The sequence below is a fragment of the Electrophorus electricus genome, chromosome 1, assembly GCF_041902795.1.
Source record: "Electrophorus electricus isolate QZ-2024a chromosome 1, ASM4190279v1, whole genome shotgun sequence".
Lineage (NCBI taxonomy): Eukaryota > Metazoa > Chordata > Actinopteri > Gymnotiformes > Gymnotidae > Electrophorus > Electrophorus electricus.
Window position 1 is genome coordinate 45,297,006 of NC_137497.1, and position 17,500 is coordinate 45,314,505.

A 17,500-nucleotide genomic window follows, 5' to 3' on the forward strand; every position below is an offset into this window, starting at 1 on the left:
AAAATTGACACATTAACATTCAATTGCTCTTATTTTCCTGATCAGGGAGTAAAGCTGGAGGAAGCTATGATCCACACAGGTATCCCTTCTTTTTCATTCCCTCCGTACAAGTGCATGAGCTCATTCCCACTAATCCACTAGGCTGCATCGAGACTAAACCTTTTCATGCATGTTGAGTTGTCGATTAATGTAGTGTGTGTTTTCAGTGACCTTGAAACTGAGAAAACATGTTTTACACCAGATGTTTTTTCTTATGAAGGGTCCGTCTGCTAGAATTCAATTGGACTTAAAATAATAATAATAATAATAATAATAATAATAATAACATAATAAATAATAAAACTTCCTTACAGTTTTAAAACTGTGTGTAGTACTCCAACACAGGCATTCATGAATACATTTTTGGTCAGAAAGTTCTTTATCTGACTTTAACAAATGTCCTTGAGTTTGTCCTTTAGAATTATGTTGTAGATCAGAAATGAGCCTGAAAGTCCCACCAAGAGAATTAAGAGAATTTAAAGGTTTTTACAGGTTGTTTTCTCCATTAGAATGTGCTACTACTTTCCTTCATGTGCCGGTTCATTCATTTCTGGTGCCGTTCTGCGTTCTGTAGGATGCCCTTGTTCCACTGACTTCTCTTCTCTCACTCTTCATTTTATCACCTTTTTCTCTTCATTTTCTCACCTTTTCTCCTAATTTTCTCACCTTTTCTATTCGTTTTCTCACCTTTTCTCTACGTCATGGATTGTTCTTGCCTGCTTACCATGCAGCAGCAACATCGAAAGTGGCCAAAGTTGAGGAGGCCCAACCTTTCAGCACTGTGAGTCTCTAAGGCATGTAAATGTACCTCCACCTGGTCCTGACGAATGGAGAGCTGAAGTGTGGCATGGGTCTGGGTTACCACAGAGCTGCCTAGCTCAATACTGCCTGACCTTTTAGCAGTGCTCATTCCATTCAGACCTTTCACCTTTAACTCACATCTGATTTTCATTTTTCTTTCTTCCACCATTCTCCTGTCTGCTTTTTTTTTCTTTGCAGGTAAAAGCATTGTTTGACATTTCCTTCTTGGTTGGTTGGTTGGTTGGTTGGTTTGTTTTGACAATCTTCAGTGCTGCTTGTGGTGTAGAGGGTCTGAGGTGGCCGTGAGAACATCTATTGAGTCAAAGTCCCTTTGCATTGCTTATTGCTTCAGGGTGTGGCGGCTTTATGTGGGCCCCTGGGGGCCAATAACATCAGGGCCTTTACTCCGCTATCAGCCAGCGCTGTGCATGATTGCATGTCTTAGCCACTCTCCACACCCCAGCTACTTCTACAGTGGGCATGGCTCGAGCACTGACTGTCCCCTTCTCTCGTCCCCTCCCCCAGAGAGCGGCCTGTCTGGGACGGACGGAGGGGTTAAGCCAGACAGCTTCTTGGAGGACGTGGACTGGCAGGGACTGGCGCAGCTGTATAGTGTGAATGAGAGTGTGTTTGAGCCCAGGCAGGACTATGGTCCCAGCCTGGACAACTGGACCAACTTTGGGAAGGACGTAGATCGTGTGTTTGCACTTCTGAGCAGTTTAAAGAAACTGAACCAAACCAGTGAGCTGTACTCGGGAGCAGAGCTGGGCTCCGGGGCAGATCTGGGCTCTGGGGCCAAGGGCCAGGAGGAGGAGAGTGGATCATGGGAATCGTGGCCCCCTGTGTTCACCCCAGGCCCTCCAAGCCTGACCACCACCCCTAGGGGCTTTCTCAGGTCTGACAACGATCTCCCAGAGGGCCTCCCCACTGAGCCGACCCCTGACCGGAGTCTTTCTCGGGGACACACACACGTTCAGTTCCTGGAGGCCAAGCTAGTCGCTGATGAGATGGCCTTCAGTGGCAACGGCCTCACTGAGCTGGAGAGCCACCACGATCTCCTGCTGTGGGGTTCCAACAGCTTGCAGGGTGAGCTGGATCTCAGCCAGGCTGTGGAGCACCAGGTCAAGGACAAAGAGGACATGTTTCAGGCCCAGGGCTTCCTGCCCTTCGTCCCCCAGGCGGCCCAGGCCCCCGCACAGGCTAGGGAGGACAGTCACGTGCCCAGAGACCCTCAGGACACACAGGTAGCAGAGGGAGGTGGCCTGTCTCCTGTACGCTCCAGCACAGCCCTCTGATGAAGGCCGAGGGACTCCAAACCGCAGATCTGGGACTGCCTCTCTATTAGATCGCTACTAGAAATCGTAGTGTTATCATTTTATTTTTTTACAGGTGCTTCTGTTGATTAGAAATCAGTGTTAAGTTTTTTGCAAGATTTATATATATAGAAAGAGAGCTTGAGAGGGTTAATGCATCTTAACTGCTGGGTTTATGTTTTAAAATGTTTTACATTTCGTGAGAAGAATGCAGACAAATTGTTTTAATGTATTTTTTAAAGAAAAAATAATTATATTGATAGAATCATTGCACTGGCTCATGAGTCACTTCAGTACAAGTGTCCCAATAGTGAAGGGAACTTTGACAAAGTTTCCACCCATGATGCAGACTGGATGTCTGAGCCACACACTGGTAATGCTGACCTTTAGCCTCTGGGGTACAAAGTACCAGAAAGATATGAATTACTGCTCCTGAGTGAGGTACTCGTACAGTACTGATATGAAATACTGCTCCTGAGAGAGGTACTGAAACAGTACTGATGTTCACACTTTACCCTTCTTCATTCTGTTTAATGAATCGTGTTTATAGAGTCATGTGTTAGTGTCTGACTAAAGGGGATCTGTCTGGTTCTTTGTTGCACAGAACAGATGTTCATGTCATGTTCTTGGTTGATTAGTTATGGATCACACTGCGGAGAGCATCAGTCACACACCTTAACAGTTTGTTTGGCTCAGCAGGTTGGTGTCAATAGTTATGGTTCATTTGACTGGTTACAGGAGTTATGTACACCCACGCCTGGGAACGTTTGTTTACAAAGACAGACAGAGTCCCTCTGTCCCCTTGGACCATTAGGTTTCAGTGTGCCAGCATGTTGTACTGATGTGTAATGGAGCCTTGAGTGCTGGCAGTGCTCCAGTGCCGCAACAAGGTGGCATTTTTCATTCTGGACAGTCGTTGTCTCTGAGAATTGTTCTTATTATTTTGAAACGCACCCACGCTGAGGTGAAGGCTCTTCAGCCCAGACGGGAACAGTGCTGTGGGGTATTTATCCATCAAAGGGGTTGAAATAATTCTGGCTTCTGGAAAGCCAAGAAGCTGTTATGAAATAAACATTTCTGAAATAAACATTGTCAAACTTTGCTGTCATTTTTTGAGCCATCCCACCCCACCCCAGTTAAAATTCAAAGATTTAATCTTTTTTGCCCAAATGGAGCCAGTACCCATAGTTCATTGCAGGATTGTGGCCTGGACTACCTCCCTGTGAGGCCGTGTGGTCTTCCTCTCATCTCCTCGTGTTCATGGTCAGATTTAACACGCTACTTTCCTGCTTGACCAGGTTGAGTGGAGGATTCCGTGTACTTCAGTGAGTCTAAGCTCAGCTTCTGTCAGGTAAAGTGCTTCCTTACGGATCACACCTCGGCCACTCCTGTACCCAGACTAGGCAAAGACCATTTTTTACTGATTGTTGAATCTCTTGTCAATAAGGTTTGAGTTTCCCAAACGCATCACATTAACCGAAGCCCTGGTTCAGTGTTACATACAAAAACAACAGAGCTTCTCCCAGACTCCACAGTACTACGTATGCCAGACTCCACAGTGCTATGTATTCCAGACTCCGCTGTACTGCGTATCCTAGAATCTCTGCTATGGAAGGTCTCGGGGTGTGTGTAGTAAGGCTTTGACAGCTGGTGACGTGAAAGGTGAGAGGAAAACTCATCCTCACTAATGGACTTTGTGTTCTGACTTTGGTAGGTAGTTCTGCTCCAAACGTGCCTTGTTTTAACTCACTAAGGCAGTAGAATGTGTTATCCCAGTTAGTCCCACCAAGCTTCCTTGATCCATGTTTTCCCTGTCTTGTGTATTTTAGTTCCATTCCATAGTTTTGTTTTCTCCGCCCCTCGTTTGGTTTTCCACACCTGTCCTTTGTTTCTAGTCTTGTTAAGTCCAAGTATTTAAACGCTGTTGTGTTCCCTGTGTCTTGACTGTTCATTGTTTATTTGAATGGTTGTGTTTGTGTTTGAATGTACTGGCTGTATGAAAGCCCGCCTGTGTTTCAAAGCTTCTGTTTGTTGGCCTGTTTTGTTATCCTGGCCTTCGTTCTTCCTATAGCCTCTAGCCTGCTTTCCCTGTTTGCCTTCATGTGCTTTTGGTTTGTGTTTTGTCATGTATTCTAAAACTCTCCATGCTGGCTTTATGACCCTGGACTATCCTACGACTCTGGATTTGCCCCTAACAAATCTCGCTCTCCACCGCACATGCGTCCGCCTCCTTACCACTCACCGTTACATTATTCAGCTCATACTGAACATTACACATTTACAAATGATATCTAGGGCTTCTGAATATTTATTAAGGGTGATTGAAATGTAAATAAATGTAAATTACAAATATATTTTAATTGTAGATGGTACAATTTGAGCAGAAGGGGCCCTTCTGGTTTTATCACTGATGTAATTGCAATATTGTCTGCAATGATTTAGTGTTAGTAGTAGTATTTTAAATGTGGTCACTTAAATAGGGTATTTTTGAAACTATAGAGGAGTTATGTTATGATGACATACTGCATAAACTAACAACCTACTTCATTAGAGAAAATGTTCAGAAACAATTTGGATGTTTATAATACACTCCCAGCAATGCAACACCTAACCTATTTAAACCATGTAGATCCTGTAGATTGTACCCTAATCTGTTCCTAAATGTCAAATACAACGGTGTGCAAAAAAATATTCTAATCAAATATATATCGCTAGGTGTCGCTGTTGTTTCAGAAAATTTGATTATTGTTGCAACGTGGGCCGTGCCTGGGGCAAAGTCTTATGCAGATGTGAAATTTATTTCTATAGCACTTTTTACAACAGATGTTGTTACAAAGCAGTTTTACAAATGTCTGAGTCCAAACCCCCAGTGAGAAAGACATGGGTGACAGTGGTGAGGAAAAACTCTCTAGATCACGAGGAAGAAACCTTGAGAGGAACCAACACTCAAAGTTGGGTCATCCTCCTCTGGCCGTGACTGTATACAGTATTATACAGCATGATGTATTATTACAGTACAGTATTATATAGTATTATTACAGTATTGTACACTACAGTATTATAGTTTTATATAGTATTACACTATTATACGGTATTATATAGTATTATAGTATTATACAGTACTGTATTATACATTACATTATTATAAAGTATTATTACAGTATTATACAGTACAGTATCATACAGTATTATACAGTCGTGCATGACGAGAGAGAGACAGACAGGAAGTCCCAGCAAACAGATGCACTTGGCCTAATTATTGACAGGATGATTGGCGATTTCATCTAAAACTCTCTTATGTTGCCACTGGTAAATTACATTGCCATGACCTACAAAGTCGGGGACATTTTCAGGGACACTTATTCATTCTTAGACTGTAAAGCTAAAAAGGGAAAAGGTGAAGTTAGTTGCCTCATTTGTTTCTTGTTACATAAATCTGAGAGCAAAGTTCTCTTTCAAACTTCCACCACACATGTTCAAGCCAACCTGCATTCTCTGACGTTCTCCTGTTCTGCCATTGGCTCCTGTGCTCCTGTTATTGATCTGGAACCAATATTACAGGCGACCAATCTCTCAGTGACCAGATGAGACACTGTGGGACAACCTGAGAGTGACTGAGGGGTGACCACCCTAAAAACAACACCACACAGAGACCACAGAGACTGCTCAGAGCTGTGCTGAAAACACACACAAATGAAATGGCTATTAGACAGGACGTCATCTTAAAAGGAGTGATGTTGCTGTGGTGATTTTAGTGATGTTGAGGACGACATGGTTACGATTGGACCTTAACTGTTCATTAACCGTATTTAGGCTCCGTAACCATTTAGACTCGCTCACCTTTTGTTAAGACACCTTGCAAATAAATGCAGGCTGCAGCTTGGTTAACTTGATATAGATCAATACCAATATCAATTCATATCAGACAATATATGGAATCACAGATGACACTATTCCACACATTAACATCAAAGTCATTTATAGGAACACAGAAGAATGAAGACAAAATGAAAGGACATAAATGTCTTAACAATTTATAATAATATAGACTATATATATTACATAATAATATATAGTAATATAGACTATGTATTATATAATAAAAAATTATAATTATATATTATATAAAAACAATTTATTATAATATAGACCATATATTTTATAGTCGTGTGTACTGTCATTAAGTCAGAGTTTGGTCACATCTGGACAACAATAAAGAACTATAAAGCTTTATGTGAGGTCTATTGGAGGTTTATGTGAGTTAAAGTGTAATATATTTACGTTTTTGCATTTAAATTTTCAGTTGTTTCAAGTACGTAGAGTTTGCGTTAGTTTTGTGTAGACGTGCAAGGCTACAACACTACAAGTCCCAGAAGTCAACGGGAACAGACGCTTTCTCCGTCAGTTTCTCCATCAAATCCGCAATCTCATTCAGCCTCGGAGTGTTCGTGTGGAGACAGCTACCTCTGTGTACCTGCGTAAGTCCACTAATCTACTCATTCACTATATTGCTTTTGTCTCTTTGCTTTCTTTAGCAGTTTTCTTTGATAAGTTTTGCGCATAGCGATGTAAGCAGTTCGTTGGCAGTGTTCCTTCTCTTCATTGCCATTGTATAGCTGTACTTTTCTGGTTATGTTCATTTGTAAACTCGTGCCTTGCGTGATCGTTGCGATTCGTGTTCGCAGTGTTTGTCCAGCACTTCCAGCACATAAGGACCATGATGTTCTGCGCGTGGCGTGGGGACCAGTGTCCCGTCTCCGTCTCCTCCGCTGCGCGCTGCTGGGCTGTTCTGGAGGCGCCGGGCTGTGACGGTTAGGATGCACTATTTATCGCTTCGCTTTGCTTTGTGTTTCTCCTCCTCTGGACTCAGGAGTCTGTGACGAGCAGAGATCTGCTAAATAAAACAGCAGAAGCCAATTCAACTTTATGAGCGAGAAGATGCGATTAGAGCAGATTCCGTGTTCAGTATGTAATACCCTCCGGAAATGATGGTTGGCGTCTGCCTGACCAGTGTGTTCATGGAATTAGTTTGTTAAAAATAAGGCGAATTAGAAACTGCAGGAAATTACTTGAGGAACAAATATGCAGGTGTTACGTGATTATCTATGTTGATATTCTGATTGTGTCCAAATTCAAAAAATGATTTGACTGTAGTGCATAAACAGTGAGAACAGATGTGGGTATTTGGCCGCGCTCGCGGTCCGGCCGGTATATCCCCCGCCAGGCTGTAGTGTGAGAGCTACACGGCTCCCGGACGCGCTGTTATGTTTTCTCACATGGTGTTACTTTCCGAACCTGAACTGTGTCTTCGACTCCTCAAGCTCCTACTCCAGTTAAAATGACTTCGCCTGAGAACGATGAGACCGGAACCGATACGTCGGAGTGTCTCGAGGTCAGCGATTTCGGAAGCGGGTATGATGACTCGGGGAGTGGTTATATGTCCCGAAGTTTGCCCGTTCTCAGTGGGACGCGGCAGGAAGGTGAGAAGCGTTCTCTGGGGTCTCGATGGGACAGTGCGGTGCAGACCTCAGTCCACTCTGACCAGTTTGTCTTCCCTGGACTCCAGCAGCAGAGTGAGTTAAGCAAGCCGGACATCTCGCTCACTGTGTCCAGCATGACGGATGTGGAGAGAAGCTCCCTGCACCCTGATTCCGGCGCAGACAATGACAGGAGACTTGGCTTCTCTCTGGCTAGGTTCATGGCCTTCTCGGCAAAGAAACGCAGACGGAGGATCCTGTCGGACTCCAGGTTTTTCCTCATCTGTATGTGCTACCTGACCTTCATCCAGTCGCTGATGGTCTCGGGTTACCTGAGCAGTGTCATCACGACCATAGAGAAGCGTTACAGCCTGAGGAGCTCCGAGTCTGGGCTGCTGGTTAGCTGCTTCGACATTGGCAGTCTGCTGGTGGTGGTCTTCATTAGCTATTTCGGGGGGCAGGGCCAGAGACCGCGCTGGCTGGCGGTTGGTGGGGTCTTCATTGCCGTGGGTGCAGCTCTGTTCTCCCTGCCACACTTCATCTCCGCCCCCTACCAGATCCAGGAGGTGAACTCGTCCCATGGACTCCATGGCCTATGCATGGGGGGCAGGGCCGGGGGCGGGGCCGGGGGCGGGGAGAGCAGCGAGGGTGGTCTGGACACGGCGTCGTGCCCGCGTGACCACGAGGCCAACGACCACTCCGTCTACGTGGCACTTTTCATCTGTGCCCAGATACTTGTGGGCATGGGCTCCACCCCCATCTACACGCTGGGGCCCACCTACCTGGACGACAACGTGAAGAAGGAGAACGCCTCACTCTACCTCGGTAAGATGCCTTCTCTCTCACCTGTGTGTATGGGTATACTGTTACCTGGATGATGTATGCGTTAGCGTGTGTTGACTGTCATTACTCACCTGTCACTCTGACATTCTGTCACTTCAAAGGAAAGAAGTGGGCTCTGACCTACTGGGTGCAGAGGTCGCAGGGAGACACACAGGGACAAACAGTTTTCTGTCTCTCTCTAATCTCCTGTCTCTCTCTAATCTCCTGTCTCTCTCTCCACAGTCCTGCCAGTCTCTCTCTCTCTCTCTCTCTCTCTCTCTCTCTCTTTAAGTCAAATTAAAGCAAATAGGTCCTTTGTTACAGATATTTCAGACACTGTCCTTGTTCTTCAGGTGATATGGAGGATATTGCTCTGTAATGTGATCCCTCCCAATCCTCCAAACTGGCGGTTAGTTGGAAATAGTTCATCTTGGCATCTCAAAGCTCTATTTTTTCCACCTTGTAATCTGAGATCCAGATTTAGGAATAACTCCATATGCCATGAACACACACACACACGCACACACACAATCTTCTTTTTCTTTGTCTGTTCTTCGTTAGTACAGTGTACTTCCAGTGTACTTCCACAGCAGTCATAGTGGCTCTAAGCACACCTCTGACACTAAAGATCTGACCTAGGGTTAGGGTTAGGGTTAGGGATTAGGGTTAGGGATTAGGGATTAGGGTTAGGGGTTAGGAACTGCCTCTTAGGGATTTTCCACATCCTATTAATTTAAATATCATATAGAGATCAGACACAACACACAGGTCTGGCCACCCCAGATAAGGGATAGAGTTCTAAACACAAAGGTTAGAGTTATATGTGCGTACACACACACACACACACACACACACCAGGACACTTGCAAGTGCACACACATGTGCACACACACAGCAACACACAGGAGAAAGTCACCTTATCACCTGGCAATGTCACCTAAATCAGGTGTGATGTGCAGTGGTCCATAGAGGGGCCTCTTTCCTGTGGTTCTTGTTGGACAAGCTCCTCTCCTTAGCACAGCGCCTCCCTCCCTCTGCCGTGCTGTGGTGGATGGTGGCCTGCACATGAGGTCATTACACAGAAGGACACTGCATATGATGTCACTACACAGAACACTGCACATGATGTCATCACACAGAACGCTGCACGTCATCACACAGAACACTGCACATATCATTACACAGAAGGACACTGGACATGTCATTACACAGAACAATGCACATGAGGTCATCACAGAACACTGCACATGTCATCAGATAGAACACTGCACATGTCATCACATAGAACACTGCACATGAGGTCATCACACAGAACACTGCACATGAGGTCATCACACAGAACACTACACATGTCATTACACAGAACACTACACATGATGTCATTACACAGGACACTGCATGTCATTACACAGAACACTGCACGTCATCGCACAGAACATGATGTCATTACACAGAAGGACACTGCACATGTCATTACACAGAACGCTGCAAATGTCATAACACAGAACACTACACATGATGTCATTACACAGAACACTGCAAATGTCATAACACAGAACACTACACATGATGTCATTACACAGAACACTGCAAATGTCATAACACAGAACACTGCACATGATGTCATTACACAGAATACTACACATGTCATTACACAGAACACTGCACATGAGGACATTACACCTGCATGTCTGCAGGTCTTTTCTTCTGCACTTGGAATGAGAGTAGAACACTTGTTATGGCAATAACCCTACCTGGTACTTGTTTGAAATATTATAAAGAGTATATTAATTCCCAGTAGCTTATTCACAAAATTGGTTAGAGGCTGTGTAACAGTCTAGTTTTAGTCGTAAATGATTTTGAAAATAGTTGTGAAACAAGTATTATTTTAATTGGGTACAGCTATGGGACAGCTATGCTAATCGGTACTTCACCATCCAAAGGTTTTTTTCCTAATCAGTGCTTTAATATCTACACACTGTTATCAGTCTAACTCCAAGTGTTCTCCTTATCAGTTCATCAGTATTCAGACTTCTGTCCTCGTGTGTATGTGTGTGTGTGAATGGGAACCGGTATGCTCTGATCTCACGGACCTTCGGGAGTTTGAAGTTGCACATGCTTACGGCAGCGTTGATCAGCGTTTGATTGAGGCCTTGTGTCCAGACGCTCTTTCTTTCAGATCCAGCGAGGGGGAATACGCTGATTCAGCACTGCACTGTACAGTCAGACGAAACTCACCAGTGAATTAAAAAGGATGACTGACTCACTCCTCCGTCACGTCACTCCTCTGCAGCCTGGCAGAACCATTTTCTAACCACAAAAAAATATTTTCTGAAGGATTTTTCCTTTGTTCCCCCTCATGCTGCTGATGCTAACAGAGACTGTTAACCTTTCTGCTTATGTGAGCTTTGTGCCTAACACTCCTGGACCCTTCTGGACAGACTTGGACACCCAAATCCATTGGATTAAGTGTGAAAGATGTGTATGTTTCCTTGGGCTCACAGTCTCTGTGACCTGGTAAGCCAGTCTCTGTGGTTGCTGAGTTAGTGATGTCATCTGGATCTCAAGTGTGAACACTTTTCACATATGTAGCAGTATTTTCCAGGGTGGAAAAACAAATACACTAGGTTTCAGCCCTGTTAGATGCTCAGTCTGTTCCTCTGCTGACTTTAACTAGAATGGAGCCCTTTCTTTAGATAGTGTTGGGCAACCTGCTCACAGAGCCGGATGGAATTTAGAGATGGAGCTGAGAACCTCACTGGCTGTTGGTGAGTGCCTCTCTCTGAGCCTAGCTCAGGAGAACTACAGGAAAGGAACTTCTGAGTGATTACATAGAGGACACAAACAGACCCATTTGTGATCTGTGTACATCTGTGCAGACATAGCCTACACTGCAGAGGTCTGTGAAGATGTAGCCTACACTGCAGAGGTCTGTGAAGATGTAGACTGCACAGAGTGAATGGGACTTTGATTGGGAGTGAATGGGACACTGCAGTGGTCAAGGTGATGACAGTCTGATGACTGTTGGGTGTTGCTGCTGTAAACAGTTGTAACGAGACCTTGTTACTGATCTCCTTCAAAGTCCTTCTGTTGCTCTTTATGCCTTAATTAGAAATGAACTTCAGTGGATTTTTATTAGTGGTTGATACAGTTTTTTTGTTTAAGATGTTTATTTTTAACATTGCCTTATGGTGTGAAACCATGACATCATTGCTTGTTGCCATGGCAGATGTAAATATGAATTGCCATGCCCCTGGCCACTTTCAAAACAAAACAAAAAGAACAGTTTAAAACACACACACACACACACACACACACACACACACACACACACACACACACACACACACACACACACACACACACACACACACACACACACACACATTCCCATCTCCCTGTCTGTGTAGGCTGGGTGTAGGTAAGCTCAGCCTGGGGTCATCCGTAAATGCCCCTGGGCCTAGGGGTCATAGCATTGGATTATACTATATCTCTGTGATATGGGGAATAGAGAGAGGGAGAGAGAGAATGACACATGATGGAGGTTGCCAATCACAGTGTCACAATGATCAGCTCAAATCCTTCAACTTAAATAAATCCTGTGGTTCAGATGATCTCAGCTGTGAGGTGACAGTTCTGGTGAGGCTCTTTAATTCTGGAACCAAGGACTCGTAATGCACACATATAGAAAAGAAGACTAATACAACCCCAGTGATAACCTTCCTTATGAAATACAGTGTTTTAAGCAAATCTCAAATTGGATTTTTACCAAGACAATGCACCCCAGACCATATATACCATTTACATTCTCTGATTGGCAGAAATATCACACCAAATCAAAGAAAAATATTCCCAGGCTTTGTAGATTTTCACAAAGAAGTTTATTCAGTTTGGGATGATGGCTTAATATTTCAATCTCTTCAAAATGGAGAGGGCCCAGTTCTGAAGTACTATGTCATTTTTAATACTCCATTAACTCATAGAGACATCACTCATAGACCAATGCTTCAGAACTGGGCCCTGCCGGTCCATCTGAGAAAAACAAGAGTCCTGATTTTCCAGAAGAGGTCCAGATCTAAGGAAAACAGAGATCACTTTACCTATGGAAGATAAATGTTGAAACATAACCCTAGCTATGCTGACCTAGGTATTGACATGAGCTCTCTGGAAGATTTATTTTTCTAAATTTTGATCTAATATCAATGTTCCAAATAAATATTACAATTAAAGTAAGGATAAAACTGTTTAATTTTAATTCAATAAGGGGTTTGAATTATAATTTATACCAGAATGTAAACGGGGAAAAAACTATTGAAAAAAATACAGTTGGAGTTTCCAGAAAACATTCAGGGAGTTTGCAGAAATACTGTCAAAAACTACATAGAGAGCAGAACTGGCTCTGTATCCCTACACATTATCCCCAATTAAGTCTTTACCCTACCCTATTACCCTAATGGTATTTACCCTAATTAAGTCTTTCCTCCAGTCTTTACCCCAGTGAGGTTTTTACCCTACCATATTACCCTAATGAAGTGTTTACTGTAGTCTTTACCCTAATGAACTCTTTACCCTAGTCTTTACCTTAATGAAGTCTTTACCCTAGTCATTGAAGAATGACCGTAGTAAAATATATGGACAGCACTGTCGCACTAAGAGGTGTGCTAAGAGATGGACAGGTGTGTGTTCAGAGGTGGACAGGTGTGTGTTCAGAGGTGGACAGGTGTGTGTTCAGAGGTATGAGCTCTGCCCTCTCTTGTTACTTCTTAACTATATGAGGAGCTTCAGATAGTGCAAGTGGGGTCTGTATCTCAAAGATTTACCAGACACGGCCTCTTTGCTTTCCGGCTTGGGAATCCTGTCCACTGAATAGGATATAATGAAAGGAATCCCAGTCTTCCGTTTGGGAGGCAGTAGAGCAGAGGCAACAGAAAATGTCATGGTGGCAGTTACTGAAGTTGGATAGCTGTGGGTAAAGCAGGTATGTGTAAGAATAGAGAAATTCTCATGTGCTCAATTTTTTTTTCCCATGGCAAGTTTCCAATGAAACAAAGATCATAATCTATCCTCTACAGGTGATTTGTTCCTAAAGGGGAAAAAATATAAATATAAAAAATATAAAAACTTTTTTTTTTTGGGGGGGGGTATTGGAAATAAATAGAAATCTATTGATCTGATTCCAATTGATTTGTTATAAGGCCAAAGGCAAACATTACAAAATATGTACGAGTCCTAGTTTAACACTTCAGTGTTCATTCTCATATTCAGCAGAATTCAGTCTCACGTTCTCCTTATTTTAACCTTTCTGGACACTGTGTTGCCCAGTTTTAGACTCTAATGCCATAGAGAATTTGAAATGTGAAATTAATTTAGTATCTGCCTGTAAAGGAGGTGTGTGTGGGGTGGGACCTAGGTGGCCTTTTTCATGCAATTTGTCGTGGTTTCAGTTTTTGGTCCTTAAGTGCACTTTAAAATAAAAAATATCAATATATGATTATTTACTTTAATATAAGATTGATTCTGTACATTTTGTATTTAGATACAGTTGTCAGCTTCAGCACTAGACATAACAGATATAGACACACATGTTAACTAGAGGTAGCCGATACACACAACTCTCAATTATATTTACTGAATTTCCTTTATATTACTGATATTAAATCGATCTATAGTGGTAGTAATGACTAGTTGTGATACTGTTATTAAGAGAAAGCTGTAAGTAGAGTAACTGTTCACACTGGCTCTAATCCACACCACTTCACTGTTCACACTGGCTCTAAACCACACCACTTCAGTGTTCACACTGCCTCTAAACCACACCACTTCACTGTTCACACTGGCTCTAATCTACACCATTTCACTTAGTATTAAGGTCATTTTTCAGTGCATATGAAATGCCAGTATTTGACAGATATGTTTTACACTCTTCTGTATCTTCTGCCACTTCCTGTGGAGAACCCTGTTCTCTGGTCACAGAGGCACTAAATCAGCTGTCGGGAAGGTTGATTACACATTGACAACCAAAGAATTATGATTTGGAATTGTCCTCTGTGTTAGCGGAATTGTTATGATAATCACACAGTATAAAGCCGCTTTGTTCAGAAACCAACACAGTGACACTGAAGCAGAGAGTGTTGCCTTGGTGACCTCAGTGGTCATACTTGGGAAACTCTGCGTTTCACCTCACAATTGTGCCACCACCTACTAGCAGGTCACAGTACTGATGTTATTCTTACCAGAGCAGCAACTCCATGCTTTTGAGATTTTTGCATTCTGGAGAAGGATCGATATAATATTATATGGCTCTCCTCAGCACTCCACTGTAGTTGTCATGGAAATGTCACTAGCTCAACCACTTTCTTTCTGATTGCCAGCTCCTTCCTGGTGGACCTCAGCACTTGTGTTTAGATTTGCAGAGCGCCTTGCAGTCAGGCCAGAATGTTGTGTGTTAGCAACAGAATCAGCAGAAACATGGGCACCGAGTCAGCAGTACGACGGGCGATCCCCCAAGGACGGGGGGGACCTGACGCCGGGAACAGCACAGCACTGAGGAGAGCCGGAACGCACCCAGCTCAGCGCCTCACTGCTGACGTCTCCCGCTTAAATAGCATTTTTATTTTTCTTTTTTTCTCACCAGGCAGATTTTGACATCAGTGGGAAGTAAAAACTGTGACTGTTTGCTTTTGTGAAGGAGGCTGTTTGTAAAAACCTTTAAAAGTGACTGAATCAGCTTTACGGGTGTCATCTGTACCTTCAGGAGCAGAGTTACAATTAGTGGAAATTAAATTAAAAACGTAACTAAAAACAATTACTGCTTTAAATATACACTGCCTGGCCAAAAAAAAGGTCACCACCTGGATTTAACTAAGCAAATAGGTAAGAGCCTCCCATTGGATAATTACTGCATGGGTGATTGTTTCAGCTGTCAGCAAGTTATTTAACCCTAACTGATGCAGTGAGTAGCTTCTTATTTGTTAAACAACCATGTCGAAAGACACATCCTGTGGTCGTGGATGTCCAATGGAACTGTCCAACGCATTATTAAAAAGTGGAAGAACAGTGGGGAAACATCATCTTTGTGGTCAGAAAAAAATCTTGAATGATCATGATCGGCGATCACTTAAATGTGTGGTGAAATCAAATCATAGAAAAACAACAGCAGAACTCTGGGATGTTTAATAGTGAAAGTAAGAGCATTTCCACACACACAATGCGAAAGGAACTCAAGGGATTGGGAGTAAACAGCTGTGTAGCCTTAAGAAAAACACAGTGAGGCTAACCAGCCAAAACGGCTTCAGTTTGCTAGGGAGCATAAGGATTGGACTCTGGAGCAATGGAAGAAGGTCATGTGGTCTGATGAGTCCAGATTTACCCTGTTCCAGAGCGATGGCCGCATCAGGGTAAGAAGAGAGGCGGCTGAAGTGACGTACCCATCATGACTAGTGCCTACCGTACAAGCCTGTGGGGCAGTGCTGTGAGGTTGGTCAGGTTTAGGTTCAGCAACATTATGCGCCCAAAGAATGAGGTCAGCTGACTACCTGAATATACTGAACGACTAGGTTATTCCATCAATGGGTTTTTTCTTCCCTGATGACACGGGTATATTCCAAGGTGACAATGCCAGGATTCATCAGGCTCAAATTGTGAAAGAGTGGTTCAGGGAGCATGAGACATCATTTTCACACATGGATTGGCCACCACAGAATCCAGACCTGAACCCCAATGAGAAGCTTTGGGGTGTGCTTGAGAAGACATTGCACAGTGGTCCAAATCTCCCATCATCAATATAAGATCTTGGGAAAAAATTAATGCAACTCTGGACAGAAATAAATGTTGTGACATTGCAGAAGCTTGTGGAAAAGATGCCACAGTGAATGCGTGCCATAATCAATGCTAAAGGCAGTCCAACGAAATATTAGAGTGTGTGACCTTTTTTTTGGCTAGGCAGTGTAGTTATAGGCAGATAACAGAATGAGACATTATCAGTTCACATAATTATCCAGATTTATTTGGGTTGCTCCAGAAGTGCTTCGTTTATTTAAAAGATTTCTAAGTTGTAGTCTGCTATTTTGATTTAGTCTTTGCACATGTTGACCTGGTGAATCACAGATCTGCAAGAGAGAAACTGCACCATTTGTTCAGCGTTCAGAGCCTCCAACTCTCCACTTCCTCTGTAACAGATTTCTATCTTCTATTGGCTCCTCCAGTGGTGAGCTGGACTCACAGTGTTTCCTCGGTTCCTCAAGGGCAGTGCGCTGTCACCAGGCCATGAGAGGGCAAACACAGGAACACAGACTTTCAGGTCAAAGGTTTTTGCTCATTCTGGGTGAACGTGAATTTCACGTTATTTTTATTTGTTTCCTCACTGGCTCCTTCATAATGAGCAGACAGTATTAGCTCGGGAGCACGATGACAGCATGGTCTCAGCATTTTCAGCATTTTCTCTCTGTTAACAGCACCAGTCACACACACATTCTCTCTCACTCACACACTCTCTCTCACACACCCACACACCCACTCTCTCTCACACACACCCACTCTCTCTCACTCACACACCTACACACTCACACACACACCCACACACACACACAATTCTCTCACTCACATACTCTCAAACACACCCACACACACACTCTCTCTCACTCACACACCCACACACACACACACACTCACAGAGCACGAGTGACAACATGCACGTCACTAAAGTGTCAGTCGTGACCGAGCCGACTGTGAAGATGCATGGAGCTGCTTTCAAACACAAGGGCAGAGGACACAGTGGAAGTAGAGGGGGTGGAGGGAGAGAAGGAATGGCTCTCTGAAGCTGAGCTGTGGAGTGGGTGATCTATGTGTGTGAATGTGGTTGCGTGCATGACGGGTGACAGTCGTTTCAAAGAGATGTGGCTCACACGGAGCTAATGGGGCTAACGCAAACTTTATGCAGTGTTACAAAAATATTTGTAATAATCAGCTTTAAGCTGGACCACCAACCAGACATCGCTTACATTTATCACTGTCCAATTAGCTTTTATGTAAAACACTAACTGCTACTGA

General features: G+C 43.5%; 2 protein-coding genes across 10 annotated transcripts in view; both read left to right on the forward strand.

The window, feature by feature from the left end:
- Nucleotides 1–3,240, forward strand: part of sulf1 (sulfatase 1) — a 21,679-nt gene extending 18,439 nt beyond the window's left edge. For 2 of the 9 annotated variants that reach the window (XM_035526544.2, XM_081721960.1), the window contains one exon: nt 1,366–3,240. In XM_035526544.2, the coding sequence (XP_035382437.1) occupies nt 1,366–2,135 (770 nt within the window). In that variant the 3' untranslated portion in view covers nt 2,136–3,240. Of the gene's footprint in view, nt 1–45; nt 1,259–1,365 lie in introns of those variants that run through there. The other 7 variants (XM_035526542.2, XM_035526543.2, XR_014125625.1 and 4 more) reach the window with 7 other exon arrangements.
- Nucleotides 3,241–6,573: 3,333 nt separating this feature from the next.
- The window catches only part of slco5a1 (solute carrier organic anion transporter family member 5A1), a 23,952-nt gene continuing 13,025 nt past the window's right edge, over nt 6,574–17,500 (forward strand). The window contains exons 1-2 of the mRNA XM_027031516.3: nt 6,574–6,631; nt 6,839–8,455. Of these exons, the coding sequence (XP_026887317.2) occupies nt 7,492–8,455 (964 nt within the window). The 5' untranslated portion in view covers nt 6,574–6,631; nt 6,839–7,491. The remainder of the gene's footprint in view (nt 6,632–6,838; nt 8,456–17,500) is intronic.